The sequence below is a fragment of the Pagrus major genome, chromosome 24 (assembly GCF_040436345.1).
Source record: "Pagrus major chromosome 24, Pma_NU_1.0".
NCBI classification, from domain to species: domain Eukaryota; kingdom Metazoa; phylum Chordata; class Actinopteri; order Spariformes; family Sparidae; genus Pagrus; species Pagrus major.
In genome coordinates, this window is record NC_133238.1 from 10180967 (window position 1) to 10207189 (window position 26223).

Below are 26223 nucleotides of genomic sequence, written 5' to 3' on the forward strand. Positions count from 1 at the left end.
TAATCAGACATAGTAGAGCCAGTAGATGAGGTTGAACAGTGAGAAAACGGAAGGGAAGATGATCCGTGACCAGCGGTCGATGGCATTCACATCCGTCAGGTCGGGGATTTTGATTTTAAGCTGCGAGGACCGCCTCCGCAGACGGCTGCGTTTCATCTGGGCGGCCCGGTCGAGGGAGTGGCGGCTGGCGGAGCGCGGGCCGATCCCACCGCTCTGCTTGCGGTACTGGATGTGCGTCGAGGCCGTGCTGTCCAACTGCACCATGGACTGAGAGTTCCTTATGTCTGCCACGCTGGTGGTGATCTCGCCTCCCGCCACTTCGTTATGGATCTCTAGGGTGGTTAGCAGGATGTTCCCGTGGCCATGCGGTTCCGCCTGAATAGATAAAGAAATGAGAAAACTAATTAACAACATTATGGGCGAATAAATTGAACAGCTAGAGAGGACACTACCTTGGCTTTTAAGGCACTGCACAGTGCATTCGAGACAATGAAATGTAGATGTTATCATAAAGGAATTACAGAATGGGCGTAATGGGCACAGGCCCATGGGCCCAACGGGTCGACCACTGTTTGAAATGACTGCATACAATTTTTGGTGGACAGTAAAACGACTATAAAGGAACTCAAAACAACTACAATACTGATTAAATAGAGACAAAAAAGAAAAACGAAGATACAAAACTGACTACAAAGCGCCACAAAAGATCCAAAAAGACAATCTAAATTACCAGACAAGACCGACTACAAAGACATGCAAACTGATAAAGAGATGTAAAGTGACTTCAAAGAGAGGCAAAATGACTACAAAGAGACGCAAAAAATCAACAAAGACGCAAAACTGACAACAAAGTGATGCAAACTAATAACAAGGAGAAGCATAGCGACTTCAAAGAGACGCAAAACAACAACAAAGATAGAAAACTAACTTCAAAGAGATGCAAAACGACCACAGAGGCACAAAATGTATTGGTATCATTGGTAATAATTTTGTGCCTCGAGTGTCTTGCTCCCATGTAGGAGGGGTACTGGTCGTTTCACATGCTGTGCCAGGGGCCCATTGTCTTGTAATCCTTCCATGGATGTCATGTCATGCTTCTGCCATGGCAACAAGCCAGCAGTCCAAATTGCACGTCCAGTAACTTTCATTTTAAGGGTTCAAATTGTAAATGTGATATTGATCCCCTTAAAAAAATACCAAAAAGCAATGAAAAAAGTTGTTTCCATGGAACACCGGGACAGTTTTTGTCAATGTTGTGTTTTGCCTTTGCTCCTGATTTGACAGTTGTGCAGATGAACATTCACACTTCACCTGTCTTTAGTGAAAAGTAACTAATAACATGTCGTCTTGAATATTACAGAGAAACATGTTAGAGTGGAGGAATGAGCAGTTTCAGACACAGCTACTCTCTTATGCACCTGCCACTCGGTCCCACGGTGGTATGTCAGTGGCAATTTGTGAAGGCAGGCATTCCTATAATGCCATCCAAATGACCATTTAAAATTTGGTACAATTTTTAAAATGACTCACTATCACCACTGGAGCCACTGCAGTGTTGCCTGCTTTGCATAACTGAAGAACCGCAGGAGAGTTTCCATTGATCAAACAAATCCTTCTAAATTATTAAAATGATCCAAAATGTCAGGATTTGATTGGACTTGGGTGTCATGCCTCCTGTTACAACTTGTAGAAACATACATCATCACTTTCAACGATTTAATGCAACACATAGGATATACATCATACTCCATGCCTTATGATGTCTGCACCACAAAACATATCAAGGAAAATGGTCAATGGTGATCATTCATGCAAATGTAGCAGCGGTGGAAGTCCAACATTTCGCTATTTTAATGAAACCTAATTTCAAAAGAACCTCTGAAAGCTGTGTTCAGCCAGAAGGCAGAGGAAATTTGTACTTTTTTACATGACATTTGACAGCTGGATCATTTGTCTGGTTAGGCACCACAAAATGCCAATTTATTAACAGTACAGCTGTTAGCTGTAAGTTGGCTAGTACTCAGACTTCACCAAGACCTCCATTTCTTTCTGTAATTTCCCTGCAGTTTCGCCAAATGCTAAATATTCTAAATTATGTAAGCTAGAACGTATTAGTATTATCCAACAATACACATTCCAGCAGCAAAGATGCATGATGGGAGACCTCAGCACTGACTACCCCCTGAAAGTCAGACTGCTTCACTACATGAGCAAATGTCACTTTATGAAGCTGTGTGAGAAATGATGATTCCAGTGAGAGACGGTACACAGACGGCATGCGTTCAGGATGACCCCTGAAAGAAGAAAACAGATTCATATCTGAACACCGATTTTAAAATGCAAGAGCGAGCAAGAGCGAGCAAGAGCATCATTTCAATGCAGGCAGAAAAAAAAAAAAAACGCGATGACAAAAGTCAAAGTCGAAATGAATTCTCCTGAGAATATGGCAATGTCATGAAGATGTCTGCTGTCGCTTGATTCATTCCATGGATGGGGGAAATAATTTGCATTGAGGCAAAAAAAGAAAATGAAAAAAAACATCCATGTCAGCTGATGGCGATGGCAGAGTTGACTCAAGGAGATTGAAGAGTCTCACTGAACAAACAACTCACCGAGCGTGAGTGGCGAAGACCTTTAACCTGATTGGACCGCTTTAGGGACGCGGTCCGACTACCTGCCTCCTGAGGAGATGAGAATATTCAGCCACATGTGGTGAACAAACACCTGAAAACCGATTTACTTTAAAAAAAAAACAACATATTTGATCTACTGAAGGCTCCACCGGGGGATACAGATGCCTATGAATAATGTGATAATTAATGCATTCATTTCCTTTGGCTGCTTCTGCTATCAAGAGGAAAAAAGTACATTTATTGATTAACATATACTTTTTGCAATCTTCAATCTATTCATCCACAGGTCCGAGCAACAACTCACCCTCGCCGCGTCGTACTTGGCCGCCCTCTCGTTGTTGGCCTTCTCTGCCTTCTCCGCCAGCTTCTTCTGCATCTGAGGGCCCCTCCCGAAGAAGATGTAGTTGACGAAGGCGTACTCCAGCAGGGCCAGGAAGACCATGACGAAGCAGCCCATCAGGTACATGTCGATGGCCTTGACGTAGGGGATCTTGGGCAGCGTCTCTCTCAAGTGGGTGTTGATCGTGGTCATTGTCAGCACCGTGGTGATCCCTTTGAGAAGGATAAAGACAAACATGGTATTTTTACATTTTCATATCGTAATTAACAGTAGCACAAATAATAATAATAATAACCCGTAATATTTGCAGCATTGGCAAGAAACGGGGTCAAAGCCTGTTAAATCAGTCTTAAAGAAGTATTTCTCTTTAAACTTACATATACATGACCAAATATGCAACAATGAAAGCTAATTTATTTCAGCTGATACATATGATTGTGTCCTTTTAAAAAAAATAATCTCAGAATTAAAAGACAAATATTTCGCATCCTCTTTCCGATCCCTCTCCACGTCTCTCAAATGAGGTTTTCAGTCAAAAGCACAGTGAATTCTGCCTGTTTAGATCACACAGCTTCATTTTAAAAGATTAAACGTGAAACGAACAATGTTTATGCTCCGAAGCCTCCTCATTACCAGCCTTGGCAATCTATCTTGGATGGTAAATTTGACGCTTAATTAGTCCAAACCTGTCTGGCATGAGCCCGTCTTACAGGAGCACCCCACCACTCTCAGCAGCTGCTGTTATCTTGTCAGTAACCTTAAGGTCATGTTGAAGAAAAACTCCAACAGATGTCTCAGATGTTACTATAGAAACAAGGATATTTTTTATAGAAAAACATGTTTCTGCAGCTTTTTCCCTCTGTTTGTTAAGAGCAGGATTGACACAGCGGAAGGGGAAAAAAATCAGGTTCTGCCTCGTTGAAGTGTCAAAAGCAGCACATTCGTTTTCCTTGAGCACTCTTATAAAACACTTCCCTGATCACTCTCATGTGTGATCTTATTTTACTTGCATGAACACACTTGCACTGGTTAGGTGAGTGCGTAACCTCTGCTTCATTGAAATTCAAAGGCCTGCCTCGAAACCCTCCAACTGCCCCTCGGTCATCAAGCAGAAATAACTCATTAGAATAGTGCTGCATGTATCTAGCCCGCAGCTCTTAGTAACCTTAACCACAAGGGGTACCGAGCGGCGTGGTTACTCGCTATCTCCCAGTAAAGGCACCTTCGCACCTTGTGTGTGTGTGACCTTAAGAGAGACACATGAAATTATGGACAAATAAATGAAGGGAAATTGGATTGTCTGAGGTTTGATATATTTCTATGGTAGGCTGAAACTGAAATACACTGCCACAACAGAAAATCTAACCAAATACAGAAAACGAGTAGCAAATGTTTTGTAAGGCTGCAACCAAAGACTATATGACTAATCAATTAATCGTTTAGTCTAAAAAAAAAGTCAAGAAATTGTGACAAAAGCATTCCCAGACTCCAAAGGGACATCTTCAACTTGCTTCCTTGTCCAACCCAACAGTCCAGAAACCAAAGTATAACGAATGATGGTAAAAAAAAGCAGCAAATCCTTTCATATAAGAAGCTGGAATCAGCAATTATCAAGAGTTTGCAATCAATTTCCTTCAAGTCAGCTAATCGTCGCAGTTATAAAAGTGTAAAAAATACCCCAAAGTCATACTTGAGTATAAGTAAAGACATTGTGCTAAAATATTATATATATATATAAAGAATCTGATATTGCAGCCCGTTCTCACTCCAAAAGCTTCTAATACAGCAGCCTTCACGTTTGGCATCGTAGTTAACCCTCCAGCTTCACTTATTGAAGCGGCCCTCTAGTGCAGTAATTTGGGTCAGGTGACAGTAGGGTGGGTTATTGACTGGACCCTCAGGGGACTGGAGTTAGTGTCCTGTTTGTGACCAAGAGTGATTTGTTTTTAATTTATGTAATAAGTTAATGTAGAGACTGAATGTAGATATTTTAACCCAAGGTTTGATCTTTTCCTTAACCTAACCAATTACTTCCAGAGCCTGAACCTAACTTAGTAGTTTGAAGATTAATTGTTATTAATTATTTGACGACTTGGGAGTGAGAAAGTGTTGAATATTAAATGTGATTTAGCAATGAATGTACTTGAGTGTTGAAAGTTCAGATATTGTAAATTATACAAATATTTACATGCATGTATATACTGTATACGCGACTGATTATCGGCCTGGAATCTGGTATTGAGCATTTTCATGATCATCGAAGTCGGTGTTCGTTTATATCCGATTGCCAATAAAATAAATTAATTTAAAAATATGATGCTGCGGTCACAAAGTAACTAGTAACTAAAGTTATCAGGTAAATGAAGTGGAGTAAAAAGTACAATATTTGCCTTCAGTTTGTGGTGGAATGGAAGTATAAAGTAGCAGAAAATGGAAACGCTGAAGTAAAGTACAATACCTTAAACTGTAAGTACAGTACTTGAGTAAATGTACTTCCATCATGTGTTCTGCAGCTCTATGCTCAGCTCCCATGTACTGCATGTACCGTGTGACGTCGTATGTTTCACAAGTTGCAGCCAATAAACACCACCCTCACTCACAATTATGCAAACCCTGACCTCCTGCGACGCAATAACGCTGTATCTTATCTCATTTGAGGTATACGGCAGATATATCTCTGCTACTTTATCCACCCGTGCTGGAAATAAATGGAGCCTATCAGTAGCTTGGGCCGCTCGCATAGTACGACACACACGGACGAGGCTCGTGGGGTGTGTGTGTGTGTGTGCGTGTCATAAAGTACGGTGAGGAGACAAGAAACAGTCAAGGGGTTGGGAAGAGGGAGCGGGATAGCTAAGGTCAATCTAGCCCTTAGTGTGATTTATTGGCACATTACAAGGCTAACACCACTCACGCATGTGTGTGTGTGTGTGTGTGTGTGTGTGTGAAGCGGGTGTGAATGTGAACTAGCCCTGCCTGCACGTGCACATGCTCCGTGCCTCTGCCCCGATTGGCCGGTGTGATCTCCAGGTTTTTGTTTTTTCTCCCGCTTAACGACAGCCTTGTTCTTTATAGGTGTTCTCTCAGCAGCGCCATTACTCTCTGTCCTTCACTCCCTCCCCTCCATTCCTCCTTCTCTCCTCCTCTCTTTTTTTCCTCCTCCTCCCTCGCTCCCTCGCTCCCCCGTTCGGACAATTTAATCAAGGGGGCCATGCGCCCGTGGGCCTCCCCTCCTTTTTCATCACGGCCGTTACTCTCTCCGGGGAGAAATATAGTTTTATAGGGTTTCTCTCGCTGTCTTTTCCTGTCTCTCTCACCCATTGTTCTCTGCTTCTCCCCCTTTTATATCTCCTTCTGCCTCAATCTCTCCCCCTCTCCCTCTTCATTTCTCCTGTACTCCCCCCACACCACCACCACCACCACCACCACCACCAGATCTCACCATCCTTCAGAGGTGGTTTCCCCTCTTTGCTCGCGCTGCACCTCTTTCTGTCCCCTCCCCCTCCTTTCTCTCTCCGGTTATATGTCCCTCAGTCTCTTTTCCACCTTTAACAGCTGGAACAAAGGCACACAGCAATCAAATCTCCTCTAATCGCGAGCCAATAGGCCATTAGCAACACAGCTCAACATTACAGAAAGGAAAAAGGTATCATGTAGGATGCAATAAAGCGAGGGGGAAACGGCGATGAATGTTAACTGCGAGAATAGAGGCATGGGCGGTAAATCAAAGCAGCGCTAATTGAGCGCTCCCATTCATCACTTCGCAGACAGGACAAATTGTCAGCTATCTCGTTAGCATGCATGATAATTCAACACTTGTCATTTTGGGGAGTCTGCGGTCGGGAGGAAAGAGGTTTTCCAAGGCCTGGAAGGAACACGCAGCAAACTTGTGTCTACCATTACACTAAAAGTGCTCCCACGCTATTACAGCTAATGCCCACACCTCAGCTGTTCATATGATTTGATTATGAACGAAGGGCACGACTGTGGGAAAAGGGTTGCAACCGGATTAGGACGCGAGCAGGTCATTTGTAACTTTTCCGATCCTTGGAAATTGCTCAGGAAAATGAGATTCTCCTTCAAACAATTCAATTGTTTGCCTGCTGCCTCCTTGAATTGATTTCTCCCTGATCATTACACTGCGCTTACTGGCAGATTTTTGCACACACAAAGGGAGGCACACTCGCGCACACGCATTCCCCCACACACACACACACACATTCACACTCCCCACCATCAAGATACCTGCTGAAAGCTCGTAACGATCCATCAGGAGAAGTGAATGGACCTCCGGTTGCCTCTCAGCTGAGCAGGCACACGCCGGATATTGCAGCTAGCAAGACTTCACACACACACACACACATCCCCTCACACACACACACTAAAGCAAATACAAGTGTATACTCAGAGGCATGCTGTAATGACCAGATATTGCATGCGTGCCTTAATGAAAAATTGCCAACTAGTTCAAGCAGGCACGTAATGGTGGCTGTAAAACAGACGCACACTGCTGCCATTTAGATATCCATCCTACTCTCTAACCAGCTGCATGTGCCTGTGCATGACAGGTAATGGATCAAGGCATGTTGTGCAAAAAGCATTATGATGTGTAAAGGTCATTACTGCTTCATTATCTATCCATAAAAAGATGATCTATGGGCCAAAGTGGAGATCAATAGGCCAGATTTTAGGGGTGTAGCGGTATGCGTGCCTGCCATGAAGCATTTAACCTTTGACCCAAACACTTCTGGTCAAAGTAGTCTACTTATGTTGACTAGCACGTACGGAACAGAAGTTCTGACGTGAGTTTTACCCAGAAGATTTGGGACTGTACCAGTTGGTGTGTATCAGCTGTAGCATGTGTGACAGCTTATACCGGTTAGCCAGGTGGGTCAAGCTCGGGTAGCAATCCGAATTTGACATTTAGATCCACTGTATGCAAGCGTTCGGTTTCCTGGTTACACCGAAAATGGACAAAGTTAAGCGTGAAACTGTGCACCGACAACGCCTTCACACCGATGTTGATTAGAAGAACAAGCCAAAAACAAACCAAACAAATGCTATTGTGGTGAGGCTATATTAATAATGCTAGGCAGGAGAGCCCTGGCCACAGTCTTTCCTTTTGCCACATCCTACTTACTGTACGTGGGATAGCTTTTTTCTGCAGTTGCCTCAACTCGAGACAAAAAATAGGTCGAAATTGAAAATGAGCTAATAGTGGCAGTCTCACAGCTGCATCCCCGATTTGAGAAGATCTGCAGCACAAAGCAGAGCCCACACCAGAGACTGAAAGGACGAGGGGGGGAGTAGACGTGTGATTCTGGCTGAGAAAATGTTTCTGTTTTGTTTTTTTTCTCAGGGAGCTGATAAAATTGCCTTTTTTCCGCAGAGAGGCAATTTAAGAAATTCTGCGAAAGCGATGAGTGCTGTTAGACAGTAAAAAATGAAGATGCACGATGCTCTTTTATTGCTTCAGCTATAAAGGTGACTTGTTCCTTATTTAGTTTTTTCCAGTAAGATGCCACACTGAAGCTGCAGATCTGTTTTGATTGCCAATCAGTCAATCAATGTTTGAGCCACTGGTGAATGACCATTTTTTCCTAAACAAATGACAAAAATGCTATTTGTAGCCTCTGTTAGCTCGTTAGCTTAGTTAGCAGAGCAGTTAGCGGTCCGGACTGGGACCGCCGTTGGAAGTGTTGATACTGGTAGCACAGGTGCTTTGGCCGAGAACAGGCCAGGGCTAGCTGGTTAGCATGCTAACTTCAGCAGATAGCTCTGCAACACAATACACAGTCATCATAATGTCATAACTGTTATTTCTTCGCATTCTGATGATAATTGTAGTTAATTCATAATAAAGAGTGTTATCAACTAAAACCTTACATATTGCACCTTTAACAGTTGCCTCATAAACGGTTTCTAAAGCTTTTCATTGTTAACAGTCAAAGAACAATTAACTTAAGTTTGATTAACTACAGCTTTACACTTTGTTAATGATGGCTATCACTTATATTATATACACAGCACCAGTATAATCTATGTTTTGCCTTTGCTTTGATAGGACCCTTGTGCTTGGCAATTACAAATTCACCTTGCTATTAATTGTGGCTGCTGGGGAAAGTCTATTGTCTTAATTGCATTACAGGCTCTTGTCTTGACAACCTTCTGTGTATATTTTCCCTCCAAGGTATTTATATGTCATCTACCTGCTACCTGCTTCAATATTCATCAAAGACAACCCCGCGCCGCGACCTCCTGCGAGGAATCACGATGATTACAAACCTGCTGCTTCCATTTCTGCCTTGTTTACGAGCCCCACGGTGAGTAGGCCCCTGCACCCACGCAGGCGCTCCTCCATAAGAAGAGAAAATTATGCTCATTAGAGACGTGATGTTTTTATAGCTCCTGGAGGCCTCTCGTTGACCACAGTGACTGCACACGAAAGGTATGACCTAGTTTGGTTGGAGTCAAGGTTGTGTATTTATGCTTTTGCCTCACGGAGAAGCACAATGGATTTTAAAAAACGCAATATTTCTGCTACAATATTCATGTGATTTAAAGTAAAATTGATTAGCTCATTTCCCTTTTCCCTCTCCAGCAGAAAAAAATAGAAATGTTGTTCAAATCCATTTCAATTTGGTGCACCAATTTTCCAAGGCATTCCCCCGAAGCTCCAAGTAATACCAAGTTCAGCCTCTCACTGTGCTCATGAAAACACATCGCTTTTGGGAATCCAGCAGGGAGGTTTGCGGCCCACTCCTGGTCCCTGGCCTCATCTGGGAAAGCCAAATACCTGCTCCCTTAGCTGCTTCTTTACCTAGTGCCACTCTGGCTGCTGACGCATCGTAGTTTATCCAGAAGGAGACCCAGGAGAGGATGGTAATCAGGATCGATGGCATGTATGTCTGCAGGATGAAGTAGCCGATGTTCCTCTTCAGCTTGAAGCTCAGAGACAGACGAGGGTAGGCACCTGAGGAAAGACCAGACAAAGAAAGAAGCGTTTAAATCTTTTTGTTTCGATTTTTTTAGGGTCACATAATATTAAACTACGAATTAGGTTCAACTGATAAAAAAAAAAATATCTTGAAACATTAAAACCTTGACTTTGAATGCAACGTCAAACTTATATCATTCATAGGAGCACACAGGGACACCTTGTGTTTTTGTTTCAGTTTCCATGACAACCCCGACAGCATGGGCTGGATTTATTGCCATGGTAACAAGTATCCCCTTCACTAGCGCAAACGCACACCAACTATCTCCAACACACACACACAAAAAGCTGTAACCTTATTTTTATGATGATGTGACACAATATTCAGGACGGCGATAAAAATTTCAGCACGTTTTTTTTTTGATTTATCAATTCTCCACATCTCATCCACCTCCATCATTCATACAATGATTCTGAGGGATTCAGCATTACTACATAATGGCTTTATAAATGGATGGAGCAGCGCCTTTGGTGCTCAGAGTCAAGAATTAAAAATAATTTGTCGCAAAGCTCTGCCATGAGAGCGCATTTCTGCCATTACTTTTCCATGACCTGGAATACCAACAGCGTACGAGCGTGCGTGTGCGCGTGCACGGGGCTGATATACGACCGGTGCATGATTTCTCATCAATCTCCCAGTGTACGGCTCTTTTATGGATTGAATCTACGGCTCGTTACTCCCACTATTCTTAGCTATTTTTCCATTTTTGGTTTATATTGGAGGAGAAGTGGGGGCCATTACGCCGTAATTTCCAATCCGTGGGTTTCAGCCAAAGCTACTTGTGGAGAGCGTGGGGTCCAATCGACCGCATACTTAGTTGGATAGAGAGTCGCTGTGGAAAGAAAAAAAAAAAAAAAAAAAAACCCACACAATCTCTGTGATGCTGTGCCAGCTGTATGATAGATAGCAATAAAATCCCAACATGTTATTGTGAAGGGCTGGCCTGTTCCATCAAATGTTATTATCTACTATAACCGCTACTGACTGATATAATTGACATTTGAAGGATGTCAGGAACCAGAGGACCAATATAGAGGCGCATGAAAATGTATGGGTCTATACACCACTTTGGTCCAGATTGAAATATCTCATCTACTCTGGGATGGACTGCCTTATCATTTTGTACAGACATTCATGGTTCCCAGAGGGACAATACAAATACATTTCCGTTATCCCCCAACTAAAAAATCACCAGCAGGGTGACATTATTCTTAAATATCTCAACAAATACTAGAAGGGTACAAATCCTAGTCAAATCCGGGTCAGACATTCATGGTTCCCAGAGGATGAATCCTAATGGTGTTGGTAATTGTCTAACTTTTCTCTAGCACCACCACCAGGTTAAAGTTTTGGCTGATGATGCACAATTTCTCTATATCTACGTGATAGACTGGCACAGGCAATCATGGTCCCCAGATGATGTATCCTGATGACTTTAGTGATCCCCTGAGTTTTCCTCCAGCGCCACCACGAGGTTGACATTTATAATTTGGACTGAACTGTCTCGACATATGTTTGATGGACTGTCGTGAAATCTGGGACACTCATTCATGTTTCCCAGAGGATGATTTGTCATAACTTTGGTGATCCCTTAACTTTTATCTAGCACCATTATCATTTTATAATAAATATTGTTTATCGATGCCTTTGCATAATGAGAGCAACTCCGGCTGGTGCAGTTATTACTTGCTGTAAACACCCGGAGGGGGGAAAAGTCTATAATAATCTGCTGGCATACACAAATATAAACACAGTATGTATAATGTTTTACACTTCCAGCAGCAGCATGAGTTTGTTTGGGATAAACAAGAGGGAGAGTCGTGCATTTTTTTGCATGAGCGCCATTCTGCAGTCGCCATAGCTGAACAAAGATAGTGGTGCTCGCATAAAACAAAAAATCAAGGCGAACCCGACAAATTAATAACTTGAGGAATTAACAAGCTGTTCTCAGAGGAAAATAAGGTCCCCAGAATCTTGCTAAATCTAAAGTAGTATCTAAAAGTAGAGAGAAGCAGACATAATCGTGTCATTAACTGAGTGCAAAACACCAGAGCAATGATCACTGATAGTGAAAACCCAATAAAAAATGTAATATACATCAACCCATTAATGTATCCAATATCTATCAACTGTTTGGTCTATAAAGTTTACTTAAATGCCTTCCCATGTCTTTTTATTTACTCTTTTTTAACTTTAGTCTTTGTTTTAAAGGTGTACTATGTAGTTTTTGTAGAGAAAGATCTCCATTGACTGATTTTTTGTTCATATGTGGCGGACCCTGCCACCTTTCTAGCTTCAAACAGTGTTCTGGGGACCTTATTTTCCTCTGAGAACAGCGTGTTTATTCAGTTTTGGAAAAAATAAATAAATCTCAGTGTTATTACCTCATACAAATTTGAATTTCTTCTCCAAAACTACACAGCACCCCTTTAAACCAAAAGATCAGCTCATGTCAAGCGTATTATAAACCTGGTACAAATATACAAATGTCTTACTTCTTAAGTCAGAAAATCTTCCTGTATTCGACTCATGGTAAACAGTTTGGCAGGCGTGAACGCGGTCGACACATGCTAAACACACACCTCATTACAGTGTGTAACTGAGAACAGATTGTCATAGGTCTTAAAATATCCCATTCACTTCTTTTGATTGCATCCGTAACGGCAGCTCCCGCAGCCTAAAACAGAACCCGGTATCTCCGCAGTAGCAGATGCAGAAGTGGGCTTAAGAAACGAGTGGGCCGAGGTTCACTTGCGTGTGGGTGTAGAACTGTACTGGCTGTAACTGCTACACCAAACAACATGCGCGAGTGGGAGGAACACCATGTGTGAGGCCGAGGAGGCGAGGGAGGAAGGAGAGACGGGGACGCGGGGATGATTATAAAAGTTGAGTGGATGATGACAGCAGAAGAATGGAGTCTGGGAGGGCGGATGGGTAGACGGGGAGCGCTGAGGAGTAGGAGGTCTGCTGTCGCTCTTCTTCGTCTCTATTGTCGCCCTCCTGGCAGGGGTGTCGCAGCGAAGCTTCACGTGCTACGACAGACTGTGCTGTAACCACTGGCAGTGAAACGTGTCTCTGACAGAGACGCTGACCCCATATGTGTTCTCTCCAGGCAATCTGGTTCAGCAACAATCAGGCTTATTTTCTTTTTTAAATGGTTTTTAGCCTCTCTGAAACCAAAACACAAGAGCAAGAGGGATTAAACTGTGCTGTCTGCTCCAATGTGAGCTGCAAACGTTAGCATGTCCAGCTAACTAGCTTACTACCTACTGTATAGTAACCTAACCCAAGGCCAAAGAGTGTTATCTTTCAAGGTGTAAGCTAACGTTAGCGCCTCCTTATTCAAGATAGCTTTACATTCAGCAAAAACATTGTTCCTCTTCCCAAAAGACTTTTGTTTTGCAGATTTAAAAGTGAAAATGTTTAAATATGAATAATGAAGCCGAAATATGACCTCTGCCTTGCTTGTCAAAGTGTGTAGGCTAAGCTAATCAGTCAAACAACTTCATGCCACAATGATTTAAAAGCACTGAAGTTAGTGGCATGTGTCGTTTTCAACTAGCTCATGGAGAAAGCATTAGCTTAAAGGTGCAATATGTAAGAATGTAAGAACCTGTCAAAATCATACTCAACAAATAGGGGGGCAGCATGTCACCAGAGTAACTGCTAACTGCTGCTAATTGCAGCTGCCATTAGCTAGTTAGCTCAGTTAGCCGTGCAGCTAGTGGTCCAGCATGGGAGTGTTGGCGTTTACACCGCTCGCAGGATTTTCGGACTGGGACAGGCCAGCTAGATAGCATGCTAACTTCAGTAGACATCTCTGCAACACAATACATAGATATCATACTTTCAAAACTGCTATTTCTTCACATTCAGTTGATAATTTTCAACTAAAATTGTCCCTTTAATTTGCTTTATTTGCGTAGCATAGCCAGATATTTTCTGGGCACCAAGGGCTCAAATAAAGGCATAAAACATGACATATAGATGTCACATTTAAAGAGGTTATTATTGCAGCTATCCTGACGTAATGGAGATGAAAGAGAGGATGAAGACAAAAAAAGGTGATGGTGTCATTGATGAATGCGCAAACAACACACTTAAATGTCACCAGCACAGCAGCGTTGTCTGGTCATGCATGCATTCATTTTGCATATGCACATGCTTACTGTATGTACACACACAGACAAGCAGTGTTTGTATGTGTGCTTAGAGGGGAATAATTGATGTTGCGGGGCTCATTCCACATGAATATATGATTCTCGGAATCCTGGGCTGTTTTCCTTTTTAAAGAGCAGGGTAATTGGCATCCAACCACACCTCTTACATGAGAGAGGAACATATTCAGTGAAGGAGGATAAGAGGACAGAAGTAAAAGGAGCGGCAGAGGGTGACAGAGATACCAAGACAGGGACTGAAAGGAAAAGAGAGGGAAGAAAGGGGGCTGAATTAAAGGCTGGCTAGTGGCACATGTAATGGAGGAACCTGGTCATTAGCCAGCCTCGCAGGGAGCCTTTGATGTGCTTCACACATCCTGCCAAGAGCATGAGAGCAAAGCAGTGGACACTAAACTTTAATTGTCACCCCCCCTACACACAGGGGATACGCCACTTCTCACAAACAAACGCACTCTGGAGCGCTTCGCATGTGATTCACACATGAAGGCAGAGACATGTACAGTACGCAGCCAGGAAATGGTGGTAAACGCTAAGCAGCACATGTGCAACACTGCGAGATAAAGGCACAGACGGTGGAAATGAGGGCGAAAGCAAAGGATGAGAAGACTGCAGCCTCAATAGAAATGTTAAAAATATCCCCAAAAAAAGCAAACAAAAGAATAATTTACTGTGGATGTCCTATTCAGACTGGGTGTGGCTCCTCCTCATGAGCATAACTTCAGTGAGAAATGATGCTGTTTACTAAATGTCACACAGCTTTTATTTCCCCGCCACGGCTGCGGAGAAGCTGCCTCTCTGAATGCGTCTCCGCTGACCAGATTATACGGCTGCTAGTTAGGGAGCGTCAATAAAGTTCTGCAACCAGCGCTAAATGAACATAAAAATCAGATTAATTTAGGACCTCTGTGTACGACACATAAAAACCAAAGTTCACGGCGTGGATCAGAATACCCCTGGGAGCAGTCGGCGCTGTCGAATTACTTTTCGACACTTCTCCAAGTTAGCGACAGGAAATTAATTGGAACTTGATCCTGCAAATGTTTTTCACGTACGGTAACTTGTCACCGTGTCTTCTGATTAGTAGCCCTGAGAGATGAAAAGCTCTGAAGAAAATGGCCATTGTGAACCTATAAATAACTCTTGATTGATGTGTTTCACAACACCAGTTAATGACGATGCCGGCGTCAACCTCGTTCTTGTGTAAGCGTTTATTTTTCATGAGCTTCCATGTTATATTCTTAATCAGTAAATATTCAGCCGGGGTTTGGAGGCCATTGAAACTCTGTAACACTACTGTAGCTTTTCTAAATTATAGCATTGGATTTTTTTTTTATTTCACCATGAAATATACCATCTGATGTTTACCACGTACGCACCGATCAGAAGAGAGCGACATTTGAATCACAATGGGATGACAGCTGTGTGGGTGTTTATGTTGCCAGCACTGTCAATCAGAGTCCACATGAAGCAGATTAGCTGAGTCTTGACTGTTAAAGGTGCAACATGTAAGAATTGACCACCTGTCAAATTCAAAACAAATAGGGAGCAGCGTATCACTAGAGTAACCGCTCACTGCTGCCGACTGCAGCTGCCGTCAGCTTGTTCGCTCAGTTAGCCACGCAGCTAGCATGCCGGAATTGTAGTCTGGAGAACCAGGGGGGTGTTGATGTTTACACCGCTAGCACAGGAGCTTTAGACCTGGACGGGTCAGGGCTAGCTGGTTAGCATGCTAACTTCAGTTGACATCTTTACAACACAGTACATTAACGTAATCAGGTCAGAACTCTCACATTCTGTTAATAATTCTTTTCAGCTAATATTCTTACATATCACCCCTTTAATGTCTTCAAACATTAGCTAACTTTAAAGAAGACTGTTGCATCTTTAGTCTTTAAAGATGCAATATGTAAGAATTGGCCACCTGTCAAATTCGTTCTTCCAACGAGGGGTCAGCATCACACCACAGTAGCCGCTAACTGCTGCTAAAAACAGCTGCTGTTAGCTAGTAAGCTCAATTAACTGCTCAGCTAGCGGCCGTGTTGGCTGACTCTGCCTGGACTGGGAGCTAGGAGAGTGTTACTGTTGTTTACCTGGTCTATGACCCTAGAAAGTAGCTAGGAGCTAACAAGTTAGCATGCTAACTTCACTAGATATCTCTGCAACATATGTAGATAATACATAGATGTCTTGAACATAATTTCAAACTGTGCCCATTCTGTTTATAATCTTAGTTATTTTTTTAGAATGTGTTAAACAAAAAATCTTACATATTGCTCCTTTAATGCTGCAGAATAATACTTAAAGGTCCCATATTGTACAAACAAACACTTCCTGTTGTCCTTATTTAAGGTCGTGATGTCACAACTATACAGTCACCGCCCCCCAGCGCAGCCATGGTTGCAAAAACAATGGCCGAGTTGATGTTGAAACATGTTCGGTGGTGCCTGCTCAGGCCTGTGAGAGCTGACCAATCAGAGCAGACTGGGATTTTTTCAGGGGGGGGGGCCTTAAAGGGACAGGCACTAAAACGTAGAGTTCAGACAGAGGGTGAATAGACGTGCTGCAGCAATGAACAGAATGAGAAAACTAATGTGTTTTTTGAACATTTTCTAGTTGACACCCTGAATAAAAGTATGAGCCTGAAAATGAACACAATATGGGACCTTTAAGGTTTGTTTTTTAAGGCACTTGAGGATCGATTTCCTACTGTCACACTGACTGATTGTATCGATTGATTGAATTGATCGGCGTATTCAGCCACAATTTGTTAATGTCAGCATGTTAACCAAACCATTAACTCCCTCGTCACCTCTCAGGGTCAAGGACCATCCGGCTGTGGACACAATTTGCTCTGTAAATCACGGCGTTTACGGCGTGTTTTGGTTTTCAGCACCACTCCAGCATCCTCGCATCAGCCGCCGCTACTTGAGGGATACTTCAAAGGCAGCGCATTTCCTCACTTCAACCCAATTAGAAGCACTGACAAACACAACTTTGGCTCTGAGGATTTAAGATCAACAGATCAAGCTTTGGCACGGATTTGTTTGCTACAGAAATTGATTAAATAATCAGCTTGAAAATAGGCCAGCGCTTGATATGAACAATATCATCTGAAATGTAACAACCACTTGTCAGTCCGTCATGTATTATTCCCAAAGGAAATGCAGTTCACGGCAGCCGACGCCAAAAACATTACACATTACAGTAGAGCACAGCGTTTACCTGTGGAAAAGACTACGTTCCGGGACACCAGCTTGTAATCGACAATGGAGAACTGAGGCAACTCGATCCGCGTCACCCCCGTCACAGCCGACTCGCCTCCTTTCCAGTAGAACTCGATGTCGTCTGTGGTGTAGCCATCTGCACAAGGAGAAACACACACACGTACACCAAGGTGTAACCATCTGTCTAACCATCACTGGAGACCAAGATATGCAGTGTTGCTGATCATCCAACTGGGCTGTCATTTGGGGAAGAAGAAAAAAAATAAAAAAGCCTGTTTGAAGTTGTTTCCAAGAACCAGACGTTGCTTTGAAAAGCAAGTCGGTTAATAGGTTCACTTGAGTTCACAAAAAATGTCAAAAGAATTCAAAAATAGCTGACATTTCCTGTGTCCTTAGAAGCTCCGGCTTCACTTACTGTATTTTCTTCAACTGTTCCGACACAGAAACTATTGTGAGAAGATCTTCAATGTGCTCTATTCTTAACTGTATCTGAGAGGCTGACATTAGCTCAAACGAACCCCACAGGGGACGCTGACAGGATCCAAGTGTCTGCGATAATCCTAATCCTTGTTTACTATCCCAACAGTGTATCAGGTGTAAATCAGTCCCTGATTAAAAGGCTACAGTGTGAAGCGGGAGCACTCTGGAGGCGTCTCGAAGGCCGCTAGCTGACGTTTGCTGCAGTACGTTGGCTGATAGTAGAACATTAGCATTGGGGCTGCGAGATATGGTTAAAAAAAAAAGTCATTTTTAGGATTTTGACAGATATTGTGATTGCAGTACGATACACGATGGCGATCATATTTTTCATTTTTACTGAGAAACTATTAAAATCATGATGATGTGACATTTGTTAGGGTCTAAACCAAACTTTTTTACATCAGGAGAACAAGATTTGTTGGTCAGGACAGTGTGCTTCTTGCGATTTGGATATTGCACTTGGCCATATTGCTGTTTTGATTCATTTTCCAGCCTTAACGAGCACTATCCAAACTTTAAAACCCATTAATGACCACAGCGGGATGTTATGATTTCCCCTCACAGCATTTCTTTTCCAAATCGGTCAGACTATGAGACTTCAGTAGAAGTTTTTCTCAACATCCTGTTTTAGTCTTCAGTCACAAGGGATCATAGGAACCTGTATTTCCTTGGATTGTTTTGATGAAAGATAAAAAGAGTAGCCCCATGTAACTACCGGCTAAATATAGAAGGGTACAGAAATTGCCGTCTCTCTCAAACTGAAAGGAGAAATGACAATGCAGGGTGAAATTGATTCTTCAGTTTATCTGATATCTGATCCAGCGTAAGTCTGATCATTTGCTCGTGTGCATTTTAAAAAGAAAATCAACATTGTCTGCCAGTCAAGGCATGGTAAATATGAGCAAAAGATCATCATTTGACAAGAAAATGTCAATTCTGACCAGTCTCTCTTCTCCATTGTCTCTCAAAAGTCTCCAAACGTCATGCAAGTGCGATATTAAATCTGTGGAATACCCCTTTAAAGGTGAGCTAATGAATTCTGCCATTAGCCATAATTATCTTAATAGGTAAATCCTATCCGTCTGTCGCCTGAGATACATTTAGAACAAACGCAGACCTCAGAAGAAGGTTGGCTCACACTGCAACACGTCACATATACTGCGTTGGTTTTCTGCTCGGTGTGCTGACAGTCATTAGGTCTCTCTACTCACAGCTCTCTATCTCCAGAGTGCAGTTCTGTTCGTCCAGGGGATACCTCCTGAGATCCATCATACACGCTGCTGTTGTAGTTATCCTGGAAAAAGAAGACACGGATGGGGGAGGAGAGGAGAATATTTGAGAAACTGTATGTGATTTTCACAAATCGTATTGAAAGGAAGATGGATATGAAGGCAGCCAGGAAGGAAGGGGTGGCTATTATATATTTTTTTGCCCTTTTAAATTATTATTCTAAAAATGGAAAAAGCAGGTGAGGACTTCACAAGACATCATCTATGAAGGAAACTAAACGTCCATTTGTCTTCACATTAAGTCCCTCAGCTGGCTTCATCTAACCGGAGACTATTGGCATTGTCATCTTAAAATAAGATTATGGCACCGCCCCCGAGCTAAAACGCTGACTGTGTAACTGTATACATCATTAAACCATAGATCACAGAGCAGTCCTCGCTCTCATCAGTTCACGTCCCCCCCCCCCCTCGACAAACCTGGCTCCCCTCCACCCGGTGATTAAGTGAAAATTTGTGCAAATAAAAAATCTTATTAAAGCAACGCATTTTTTTTGGCAGTATTTAGCGCCTGCTCATCCGAACTGGGTCATGACGAGGTATCCCTTTTGTTTTATCAGATGCAGGAGCTCAAACGGCTGATGATCAGACAGTTAAAATAAGCAGCGAAGTGAAATGCAAATTCAGAAATGATTTAGGCTAAGTCTGCCCTGATTAAAAGCCGGCTGCTTGGCAATTAGCCACTGGATGTCTTCATTCAGTTAAGACTCAGATGAGGCTGTGGAAACCCATTAGGTGATATTATTATACAGCTAAAATTACGACAACAAAACAGTGGGTCTGTATGATAAACACGTATTGTTGTTATTGTGACACGCTACATAATTCCAATATATGACCACGCTTAAGTATCATCAAAATACACTTAAAGCTGTATGTGTTGCAAATGTGAATATCTGATCATTAGTCATTTATGACAGTAAACTGAATGTCTCTTTGGACCGCGCTTATGGAGTCAAAAACATGTCTCGTATTAAATAATTAAATAGGACATGATTAACATAAATCACCACATGTGTAAACCACTACATTGGGATTCAAACTCATTTTTAATTTATTACAAAGTGTCGTCATTCTTTCTCAAAATGTCTTTTTTTCCCAATTAATTTATTAGACGTCACCTTTTATTTCATAATGTCACTTTTCATTAAAGTGGCGTTGTCGGCAGACACCACCCCAGCCTCTCTTTAGCTAGCAAGCTCAACAAATGCTGCAAAATCTAGCCGGTTAGCTCATTTTCGTTAGGTAAAGCTAGACTCTGTTACTATGATTAAACACAGTGCACAGAAAATGTTACTAACCTTCCAATATTTTTTTTTAGCTTAACAAGGCTGCACATGCTACCCACTATCCAGCTAACTAGCTATGCAGGGTTCTGAGCTTGGATTATTGCTCGGCACCAAAGCAAAAGAGCAAGTGTTAGCGGTAGCAGCTAACGTTAGCTGGTTGATTTAGAGTTTTCTTTGCTTCTTAGCTAGCTACTCATGTGCGGCAAGAAGTTAACTTGTGAAAAAGTGTTAAGAAATTATAAAAAGTTGGGAAAATATCATTAAAACAGACAGATAATGGGAACTTATTATCACGTTTCACTATTTTCTGCCACTTAAAAGGTGCACTACGTAGTTTTTGGGGAAGACATTTTAATCAGAAGATAAATATCTTTATTGACTGATTTGTTTATGCCTAAACAAACTAAATTAACAAACTGTCTTTGTTTTCATGACTGAATAAACAAACTGACCTTAAAGGACAACACAATTTCTTACTCTGTTTATCTGTGGCGGACCCTGCCACCTTTCTAGCTTCAAACAGTGTTCTGGGGACCTTATTTTCCTCTGAGAACAGCTTGTTATGGGAAAATAAATATCAGAGTTTGTATTATTACCTCATTATTATTGCAAATATTAAAATTCTGAGTTTGAATTTCTTCTCCAAAACTACATACTGCCCCTTTAAAGCGCAAACGATGAATCGATTGTGTAATGTAATCGCAGCCCTGTCGTCAGCACACATACATGCAGAATAAACACAGAGCGTTTTCTTTGATACCATGATAGGAATCTGTATTCAGCATGTTCCTCAGCCTCACCTGACATACATTTATGTAACAGCTCATATCACAAACACCACGTCACACATCTCCCTCTGCCTTTGATCTCTTGAAAGCATAGAGAGGTCTATAAGTAGCCCACGAGGCTAAGTGCTATGAACTCCACTTGCATAATCAAGCATGGCTGTATGACTGTAAAGTATGAACACTGACGGATACAAACACAAGCATGCAAGAACGCGCGCAAACACACACACACACACACAAACACACAGACGCTTTTCGCTGTGCACTCTAATAATTCAAAGCATGCATCCATATTCATAGGTCACACTAACTCTTCTGAACCTGCCTGTCGAAAAGATCAATGGAAATTCAAAACAAGGGCTTTATGAAACAAATATCAAAACAACAGCTGCGAGCTTAACATTGCATTAATGCACCTGCTAACCTGCTCATACTCCCTTTCCACGGGTGATCTCCGACTGCACTCTCCCCTCCTTTTAAACATAATCAAATGCCGGGGTGCCCTTGAGCACGACGCTTAATCCTCTGGCTGCTCGGCGGCCAGCAGCGGAAAAACTGCCAAGTTCTCAGCTTGGGCGAACCGCGGTGCCGTAACAGGGCTTTAAACACAGAATTAACTTGACACCGGGAAACATCTGAGAACATTTTTTTGACCCTGAGATTCACTTTGTTGCCTGTTGTGGGGAGTGTTGCTCATTTGCATGGCCCAGAAATTGCTCATCACCGCTCGAACAACATGAATAAACCCAGTCGCTGCAGTGCACTGGCACACAACACATACTGTAGTTACATCTAGAATCTACTGAGAGGACATCTCTGGTCATTTTAAGGTATATAGTGTTATTTCTTAATCAGCTAGGAGCAAGCATGCTCTATTAAGTGTAGCGGTGGGCTGAATAATCAATTAATTGATTAGTTTTCCCCTTTTGTACTCACTCGTAGATATCAGCCACCTAAATACGTCTGATCTTTTTGTTAAGATCCATGCATTACTGCTGTTTCCAGCTTCTTAGATGTGAATATTTTCTGGTTTCTTTCCTCTTTATGACAGCAAACTGAATATCTTTTGGGTTGTGGACGGGAAAAGACATCGGAGGGCGTCATAATTGGGTTTTGGGAAACACTGATTGACATTTTTCAGTATTTTCTGACATTTTATAGAGCAAACAACTAATCAAAGTGTCAGGCAAATAGGCGACGGATTGAGCGACAATGAAAATAATCATTATTTGCACCCAAGGAAGAGCCAAATAAAGTCATCCGTTCAGTCATATCGATGGCTACATGACTCTATAACTATTGGTATGTTTATGTATGGTGCAGATCTGCAAGTCAATGAGGTTTATGTGAAGTAAGAGGACATTTAATACCACGATCCCTATGATCATCCTGAAAATACAATGATCTAACCCCAACCCTGATCCTAACCTGAACCCTAACGCCTTCAAGGTCGATCACGGTCTCAAACCGTCAGGTCACACACCCCAAGTTGAGTATCGAGTACCCAGATTCATGGAAATGAAGGAACACTGGTGTTTTTTTGGATAGTTTTGGGGAACAATTGAGCAATAACATACGTAAGACTTTGGCCAGACAGACCATACTTAGTTGTAGAAACGATTCATTGTAGGTCTTCGTCTTAGGATTCCTTCACAATTAAAATACTCCAGCGTTCAGACTCGGTCATTGCCAACAAGATCAATAAACCAACCTGATAAAAGCACAGAATTCAGAGAACTCAGATTTCTGAGTTATAAAAAGTAACACACAGGAGAGCCAAACATGCAACACGCGACGCCTACTCACAACAAACATATTGACAAAAGGACTATTTGTTTGCGAGCGCCAAGCGAGAAGCCCACCTGAGGCCGTAGAGAACAGTTCCATCTGGATGCAGGCGGATCATGCGGTTTTTGACGGTGACTCCGTGGACGAACGACTTCTTGTCGTTGAGGAAGTAGGTGTCGGGGACCCAGAGCTGGTCGGCGACCCTGTTGTCCAGGGTCAAGTTGAGGGGGATCCCTATGTAGGCTAGACGCTTGTCCCTCCAGTACTGTTGGAAATACATGGTCAACGTGTAGTCCTGTGAGACAAACAGAGGAAAAAAGACAAGAAGAACAGGTCATGATCTGATACATCAGCTCTGCCCATTCCCCACCGTCAGAGCTCCTAATATTTATATGACATGACACAGCATCCTACAAGCTGAAGGGACTGTGGGCCAACTGGTTCACACACCGCAGCCAAATTTTCAGAAGTGCTTTTGCCCTTCCCTTCTGGAATACAGTAACCCATACAGTCATGTGCCATTGTACAAGTGAGTGGGCGGGCTGACTCATGTAGCTGCAGCTTCAGTGGAAAAGTTCATAGAAAATTTCACCCTTATATATCAACAGCAGTGTATTCCCAGTACAGGCACGGTGATTCATAAAGCTTCAGAGTCGAACTGTCATGGCGCCCGATAGCTTTTTAAACATATGTTGCCTTTCATTTCATTCAAATAGTCTGACTCTTGAGATTTACATTACCTTTTTTTTTCCCTTTCAAAATAAATTATTCCAACTCTATTCCAGTAAATGCTGTTGTGTTGTTTTGTTTTCTCTCCATAGGGGACCCAAATGGAAATATGGGCTTTAAGTAACACTTTATTGTGCTAATCCTCTCAGGTCACAGCTAATTTGTTAGTCTAATAGGTATTTCCCCCCCGTTACCCCAATGCAATCAAAATCAAAACGACTACGTCTCAAAGGCTCGCTCGCAGTACGCTACATAAAAGCTTCAGAGATCTTTTAACACTTCCTGTAAACACAGTCGGAGCTGTGCTAGCTGGTTAAGCTAGTTGTTAAAAATGCAACTTTTGAATTAAGACATAACAAAGTCTTCATGTTATGACTACAACACTGAGCTCGTGTATTAAAACACACCCTTGCTCGTATGACTCTACTGTCTTTGTCTGGGAGCCTATGACGAGTAGCTAATACGTTGATAATGTTTTTGCTAACATTAGCAAACTTTAGATGGATTTTTTGCACTGCGGGCTGACATTACTTTGTGAATTCACTGACTTTAAGACAGTTTTTCACTTGTCCTACTGTTATAACATTCACCATTAACTCTTAGTAGCCACTTTATAGACCAATAGCCACTGTGGTTGTTGTGCAGTAGAAGTTAAATAGGCTAACTATGCTAACAAGTTGTTTGAATTGGCGGACCACCCTTAGTGTTTATCTCCTTTTTTCTGTTTTTCCACTTTCTAAATTCCCGTTGGTAACCTTATTTTCCTGTTGTGAGTATTGATCGTTTTCATTAATGGTTAATCCATCAAAGATTTTTTAGCTAGCTCGCGGTGTGGCCCTCGGGGATTGCAATGTCGCTTTGTCACCTCCTGTAAACTAATGACACTCCCATTAACCTCAGCTGTACTCAAGGTTTAGTCCTCATTAGCAAACGTGAGCATGATAAAGGAGCACACTAACGCTGCGTTCAAGACAACTCGGAAAAAGTGCAATGGGGTAATTCCTGGGTAATTGAGTCGTAATTCCTAGTTGTGAACATCTACCCCAGCTTTATGAAGGGGCAGATGTCTGATGTCAGGCAAAAATGTCGGCACACATGGGAAGGGGCAAACTACATTTGACAAACAGGCTTCATCATCGCTTGTCTTTTAAATCACTTTAAGTGTTTGCAAACATCAAAGCGATCATGTAAGATTCTGACTTTCTCTGTATCTCTGTTATAACAAACCCTCGCCATCTGGCACCGGAGCCCAGTAAGTATTGGCAGAGGGAGTGCTTCAAGTCCATCCATGAGGAGACGATTAGTCCTGCGAAATCAAACACTTTAAGGACGGTTGTGTAAGTAAGTAAAAAAATAAATCAAAAAATTGGACGGTGAGCGAGTAAATGTTTTTGTTTTGCCTCGATTCGAGTAGTATTTGACCAGAGCAGCAGCGGCGGCGGTGGAGATAGAGGACAGAGCCCCTCCCTCCTTCCCTTCCACATCACATAATCCACTTACCCGAGCTAACGGTCTCTCTTCTCTATTTCTGTTTTTATCTCAGTCTGTCTGCACCTCTCTCTTTCACCCTCACTCTCTCTCTCTTTCTCTCGGGGCAGTGCCATGATCTCCCCTTCTTGCCCGCTGTGGCGTTGAAACGAAACCAGCACCCGCACCAAGCTGGCGCTGGCCGAGGCGCCGCATGTCTGTCGGTGCTGCAGTTTTTTCAGGTTTTGCACCAAAGAAAAACAAACAGAAATGCAGATTTAAAAGAATAAAACGGCCACTGCAACAAGCCACGGCTTCCAAAAAACGTCCGCGTGTTACATAACTGAAATAGTTTATTTGTCTGTTTGCACGGCCCTCATGCACTCATCTCTGTTACTAATGCTCAGAAAACACTTGAGGATTTTTTGCATTTTCACGAGATAACCAAAGAATAGAGTGCAATGTCAGGCACTTGACTGCATGTTAATTATTCATCCCTCTATTTCAGCTGATACTTCACACTCAATGGATATGTGTTCCAGGTTTTGGTGAGCACACAGAGAAGTGAACAGGGAAGATCTTAGTCAGCACAGGATCCAGATTGGTCACACAGCATGAGGAGGAAAGCGCATTGGCACCGAGCCATGAATGTACAGAGTGGTGGTGGAGCCGCGGCCCCAGACGGAGGCATTCTGGTTGTATCTGGCAGATATTAAGAAACTCATGTTCAAAAATTTAGACTGAAGATGGTGGTTATCCTTTGTGGTATCCATCTTTTGATGCCCGCTGTCAGTGATTTTGTTAGAAGTTAAAGCTGCACTATGAGGATTTTAATCAGAAGAGAAAGATCTTCATTGACTGTTTATTTTTAAACAAACTAAATAAACAAACTCTTTGTTTTCATGACTGAATAAACAAACTGACCTTAAAGGACAACACAGTTTCATACTGTTTCACTTGTTTATATTTGGCGGACCCTGCCACCTTTGTGTTCTGGGGACCTTATTTTCATTTCCTATTTCC

The 26223-nt window shown here is 42.4% G+C and overlaps 1 protein-coding gene across 1 annotated transcript in view; it reads right to left on the reverse strand.

The window, feature by feature from the left end:
- Positions 1 to 3: 3 nt before the first annotated feature.
- Positions 4 to 26223, reverse strand: part of LOC140992005 (gamma-aminobutyric acid receptor subunit beta-3-like) — a 37603-nt gene continuing 11383 nt past the window's right edge. The window contains exons 4-9 of the mRNA XM_073462199.1: positions 23079 to 23299; positions 19065 to 19147; positions 17372 to 17509; positions 9794 to 9946; positions 2938 to 3185; positions 4 to 375 (exon numbers count right to left, since the gene is read on the reverse strand). Coding sequence (XP_073318300.1) covers positions 4 to 375; positions 2938 to 3185; positions 9794 to 9946; positions 17372 to 17509; positions 19065 to 19147; positions 23079 to 23299 — 1215 coding nt within the window. The remainder of the gene's footprint in view (positions 376 to 2937; positions 3186 to 9793; positions 9947 to 17371; positions 17510 to 19064; positions 19148 to 23078; positions 23300 to 26223) is intronic.